Source organism: Papaver somniferum, unplaced genomic scaffold (assembly GCF_003573695.1).
Source record: "Papaver somniferum cultivar HN1 unplaced genomic scaffold, ASM357369v1 unplaced-scaffold_152, whole genome shotgun sequence".
Classification (NCBI taxonomy): domain Eukaryota; kingdom Viridiplantae; phylum Streptophyta; class Magnoliopsida; order Ranunculales; family Papaveraceae; genus Papaver; species Papaver somniferum.
The window spans coordinates 394,123-399,794 of NW_020624598.1; the positions used below are offsets into that span (position 1 = coordinate 394,123).

A 5,672-nucleotide genomic window follows, 5' to 3' on the forward strand; every position below is an offset into this window, starting at 1 on the left:
TAGTGGCAGTGTTGGTGGTGGTCTTGGTATTGGTAGCACTGGAGTGGAAGATCTAGTTTTATGTTTAATTTTTTTTTCCTCTTTGTTTATCTTCTATTCTTCTTTTTTGTTATAATCTTGGACCCTTGATGTATATATTGGTTGCTAATGTAGCTGCAATGTTGGAGTAAGCTAATTTTATTTACTCTTATGTTTAACTGTGTAGAAGAAGAACATAAGTAATACAATGAATAATACTAATTTTATTCGACGTTTTTATAGATTTCGATTCCATTAGTATGTTATGGCTAACAAAAACAAAAATTATGTCGATTTTTACAGTATAATCCTACAGTATGTATGTGTTGTACTGAAAGTGCATATTAATTGTGCTTAAAAATACAAATTTTACATTAAGAAATGTCATATATTGGTTGTACTAAAAACTAAAATATATCGATATCAACTAACAATTTATATACTTGAGCAAAAGCTATCAAGTGTTTTTGCCTAAATACAGATTAAATTCACATTCAAGAAATGGGTACATCTGATATACGATGAGAAAAACTTCAAATACAAAAAATGAGTACATCTAATATATACTGAGAAAAGTATATAAAAAATGAGTACATATGAAGAAAAAAAACGAACATAAAATATTTGCATTCACTTTTAACTCCACGTATTTAAAATCGTTCTTCATAATTTTACAAGTGAACCTGTAGTAATACCCAGTGCTCTTCCCAAACCCCACCTTAACTTGTTTAGCATCATTGTTGATGTTCCCTGGACATTATTAAAGAGAAAACAAAATATTTCAGCTATTGAAAGAAATGAAAACAAAACCTATTCATAATATTAAGAGGGATGTTCTCCACTTTCAGTACATATTGACTACGCTCATATTTTCAGTGGATTTTAAGCATCCTAACATATATTGCATTCAAAAACACAACTAATTCCATCCAAAATTTATGCGTAATGCTAAGATGGTTATTCTTCCTTCCACAATCTTCAGTACATATTGGCTTCACTCACACACACACATATATATTCACTGTGACCATCGAATGTAAGCTAAACGAGATTTAGGAATGTGGCAACATTGGAAGGTTAAACCTAGATAGTACTCCATAACATTACTCTTTCACAAAATTACTACCCTTGCTAATCAAATTTCTAAAATATTGTAATTCTAGGCGAACCTGTGTATGGAGGCTTGCCGAATACAACTTTAGTACACATTGAGATGTTGTTGCTGCACTTTCGGATCCATGTAGAAAGCATCTAGGCAGGAACTACAAGGACTATCTCTCCATGCCTGTAAAGAAAGAAACAAATGCAATATCAGAAACATCTTCAACCTCAAAAACTGAAGTACAATTGTTATGCACTTCTCAAAAAATCCAATACAACTGCTATGTACTGTGTGTTCTATTCTAGTCTCGAACATACTGCATTGGTAGTAGTGTGAAGACGGGTATGCAGTAATTTTTTTGTACTTGAATACGAAAATCCAATATAGTTGTTATGCACTACTCAGAAAATCCAGTACATCTGCTATGTACTGTATGTTTTATTCTAGTTCGAACATACTGCGTTGGGTGGTAGTGTGGGGATTACTAACATCTGATTTTTCAGTATAACGAATATGTACTCAATATATTCTCAGTACATCGAATATGCACTCAACTCAGTCCGTAAAACATTTTTCACACCACCATCCTATAACCATGGTGTACTGTAATTAATAAGAGAGAATAGCATTACCAATTCTCTCTGCCAATTTTGCTTGTTCAAGAGGACTCCTCTATAAAAATGGTAATACCCAGACACGAAAATGACAGCATACCATCAAATGAATAGACAACTACTCATAGATACAACCTATTGGAATATAATTAGCAACATGTTCCTTACCGGATCACAATCATTATGAAAGCATGATAGCTAAAACTAGGTTTAGTAATCTACAAAGTAAATTCATATATTTATGACCTAAACCGCAGTCAAAAAATATTATGCAGTTTAGAAGAAATACAAATTTGTAAACAGACATAATATGGGTCTATATCTTAAAGATACCAGAAAATAAACAAATTAATAGGGTTTCAGGACAAATGACAAACATATATACACAAAAGAGATACCTGTCTATATCTTAAAGATACATACCCTTAATTAAAGCAATACATCATATATATACTGATAACTAATGTAGTGTAATAAACTGAAAACAAACACAAACCAACAAAATGAAGCTAAAATAATCAGATCTAGTAAAAATTTCAACATAATACATCTAATCAAGCATGAAAATTGCATAAATACAAAAAAAATCATGTTATTTCGGTACTCCACATATGTAGTGCTGATTCACAACCTAAAATTCAACTGCATGTCAAAACAAATGATGAATCTATATAACTAAATCAAAACACTTTTTTTCCCAGTACGCCATATATGTACTGCTGGATCATATAAATAAGTGATGAATCTATGCAAAACAAAATCAAAGCAGTTCTTTTCAGTATACCATATATGTACTGGCGGATCAAACAATCTCAAACAACAAAAAAACACAAAAAACTAAGTAACCATGAGTGAGTTTATAAGGAAGTGGATCAAAAACATAAAAGAAAAACACAAAATACAAACCGTCAATTCTTTGAATCTTCTTATTATACTCTTGTTCTTCTTCCCCCCTTTCCACCATCTTTCCTTCTTCTAATTAAAAACCTAATTCTTGAAATACAAATCAATAATTAAATCACCGAACTCAATAACTAAATCTCGATCTCATCTTAATATTGAGTTCAAAAACCTAGTAATGAATCTACGCATATAACATAATCAAAAGAATTTTACATGATATTAAGAAAAAAATTAGGTATTTTGTCAGTACGACATATACATACCGATGGTTCATACATAAAAAACTGGAAAAAAATAATCTAAAACTAACAAAAAGAAACTAGTATAGTCAAATCTCGTAACAAAATAAACAAAAAACGTGATTCTCCATCTAGATCTGAACTATTTTCGCAAAAATGAACTAATTAAGTATGGAGATTGAAAATTTAATCAAACATCAAATATGACCATATATATGTGAAGATCGAAAAGATCACCAACTATGGAAGATCAAGATGATATAAGTGATTAATGAGTAGCAGAAAGAGCAAGATGATTTAGATTTAAAAACACAATCAAATATGAAATTCACTAACTTGAGGAGTAGCAATAAGAAAATCGACCTACCAATTACAAGATATGAGTTTGAATTCACGAATCGAGCGAGAATCTCAAAAGATTTCATCTTCGGAGCTCTTCTCTGAAACACAAATTGAGAAAATAAATTGAAATGATAGAGATAGGTTCCTGTGCTTTTATATACTGGAGGGTGTTTTGAGAATTTTTAAAATACATCGTATTGGTTCCGCACGTGTATAGGACCTGGGAATAAAATTTTTGGTCCATTTTTTTTTCTTTTAATTATGGATCTCCGGTTATTATTGAACTCTTAATGGGTGGACCTGCCACTAATCAGGCCCATAAGAATAATACCAATTGGTAATTCCTACAATTTAGAACATATCTTTAAGCTAGTTCTAAAATATAGTGTGGAAATCATGAACCGAAACTGGAGGTGAGTACTCGAGAGGATGTGGCAATGGTGGAAATGATCACAATATTGTTGGCAAATAAGAACTAACAAATTATTTATGGGACAACTGAAACTCTGATTTCAAGACCTCCACAACAATTAAAAATTTATCGGAGGTATGGTCACAATTTAAAGTGGCCTCTTACTGTGCACAAATGAAAACCAACAAAGCGCCTCCACTATAATAATTCACAACTTAAAGTGGCTCACACGTTTAGCCGCCAATAAAGCTCTAAATATTCTTTAATCGCGATATTCTTAAAAGTGCCTAAGATGATTATTGAACCACCTCCTTAATTGGACCACAAAGCTTTCGGTATGCCTTAGAACCGCTGAAAAATGATGCCACTGAAATTCTTGGTCCAACGAAATTCGCCACCACCCTGTGTTCTGCGCTTTTGAACCTTCCATTGCTTATCACCTGCACACACATAATACATATACATGGACAAAGCATTCAGTAGTCATAGACTCATAATGGTCTCACTCTAGCTAAGATGTAACAACTCATGCATCCATAATATACCTGGAGTAAGTCCCCGATATTCACCAATAAAGATCCATGGACTGGCTTAACATCAACCCAGAATTTCTGATGTAGGAACTGAAGGCCACCGATGTCGTCTTGGAGTAGCACAGTGAAAAACGTCGAGTCGGAGTGCTTACCACTACCCAGAGTTAGCTGTGGCTCTGGGCATGCTGGGTAGTAATCACAAATATGATCCAAGTTCTTGGTACATTCCAGTGCGAGCCCCAAACCTTCAGATAGTAACTCGACGAGAGTATCTCCCAGATTAATAACATGCTTTGTGTACTCCAGCATAATATCTCTGATTGACAACAAAATTGTACATAAGCCAAAAATAGATCAGCATAACATAGATTTTCTACAACAAGATAGTACTAGACGCAATAGTCCCGATCAAAAGGACTGTTTTTGTGCACAAAGTAAGTGTGCAGGAAGATATGAAAAGAGTACCTGAATGTCACCGGTAAATCTTGTGGGTTGATAATATCAGGAGATAACATTCGACAGACTAAGCTGTCCTTCCATTCAGCAAATCTTGCTTTATGATAATGAAAATGATTATCAAAATACACCATGCTTTTGTTGGGATCTCTTGAGTACATGGGCTTCTTCGCCTCGTCGTCTTGCTCATGAAATCTTCTCACACCTTTCACCATTTCATCCATCACATTTTTTGGAATCCCATGGTTAATCAACTGAAAGAATCCGGATGTCTCTGACGCATGTCGAATTTGGTTGACAATCTCCTCACGTCGTTGTGAATATCCAACATCATTTTTCTTCGTCCATGCAACCCCTTTAAGGTCAATCACCGGAATCTCAAACTTACTACCATTCTCATCGTTAACACAATTTTTAAGCACACGAAACTCCTCCTCCTCCTCAGCGAGCTCATCATCTGGTCGAACAAAGATCCTAGGGATTTTCGACAGTGCTCCAGCATCGACAACTCCTTTAACACCAGCTTTTGTGTCATCAAATACCTTCAAATCTTTGATACGATCGTAACTAGCCAACTCATGTCCGCCAAGGAACTCTCGACCATAGTTGGGATCATTATTATGCATGATATCTGAGAATAGAAGTAATAGAGAACAAACTATAGAAAGAAGGAAATATCCAAAGAATGCTAGTATTTAAGTGGCCGAGCCAGCGGATAATTAATAATGTTTAATGCTCTGTTTTATTTTGTTTTACTCTCCTGTTTAGTCTTAATTGTCGACCTCACCTTTTATATTATTAATTTAGATTCCAACTAATCACTTCAAGGATTTGATTAATCGCAACTTGGTTGAGTCAGGAAAGTGAGCGGACATGACGACACTACCGACATAGGCCGCTCAGTCTTTACTGTATTATATGCTAAGAATTCAACGTTAATAGGATTCTTCGTCTCCAACAGGAGCCCGTAATCTATACGTATAGGTGAAGTGAATACAAAATAGTCAAATGTAGATGGGGATGTAAGTACCAACAAATAAATACAAAGACTTT

The 5,672-nt window shown here is 34.0% G+C and overlaps 1 protein-coding gene across 1 annotated transcript; it reads right to left on the bottom strand.

Annotated features, from left to right (window-relative positions):
• Positions 1–3,656: 3,656 nt before the first annotated feature.
• On the bottom strand, positions 3,657–5,295 carry LOC113336277 (1-aminocyclopropane-1-carboxylate oxidase homolog 12-like). The gene is made up of 3 exons (XM_026582227.1): positions 4,629–5,295; positions 4,176–4,479; positions 3,657–4,070 (listed from the first exon to the last, which is right to left on the bottom strand). The coding sequence occupies exons 1-3, from the start codon at positions 5,243–5,245 to the stop codon at positions 3,927–3,929; spliced, it is 1,065 nt and encodes a 354-aa protein (XP_026438012.1). The 5' UTR covers positions 5,246–5,295; the 3' UTR covers positions 3,657–3,926.
• Positions 5,296–5,672: the final 377 nt, after the last annotated feature.

What these genes read in the sequence shown, in the direction of transcription:
- LOC113336277 (XM_026582227.1), bottom strand. Translation starts at nt 5,245, where the DNA reads ATGCATAATAATGATCCCAACTATGGTCGAGAGTTCCTTGGCGGACAT. An exon ending in GATTTACCGGTGACATTCAG is followed by an intron (nt 4,480 to 4,628) that starts GTACTCTTTTCA and finishes GTTGTCAATCAG; the next exon opens with AGATATTATGCTGGAGTACA. An exon ending in ATATCGGGGACTTACTCCAG is followed by an intron (nt 4,071 to 4,175) that starts GTATATTATGGA and finishes ATGTGTGTGCAG; the next exon opens with GTGATAAGCAATGGAAGGTT.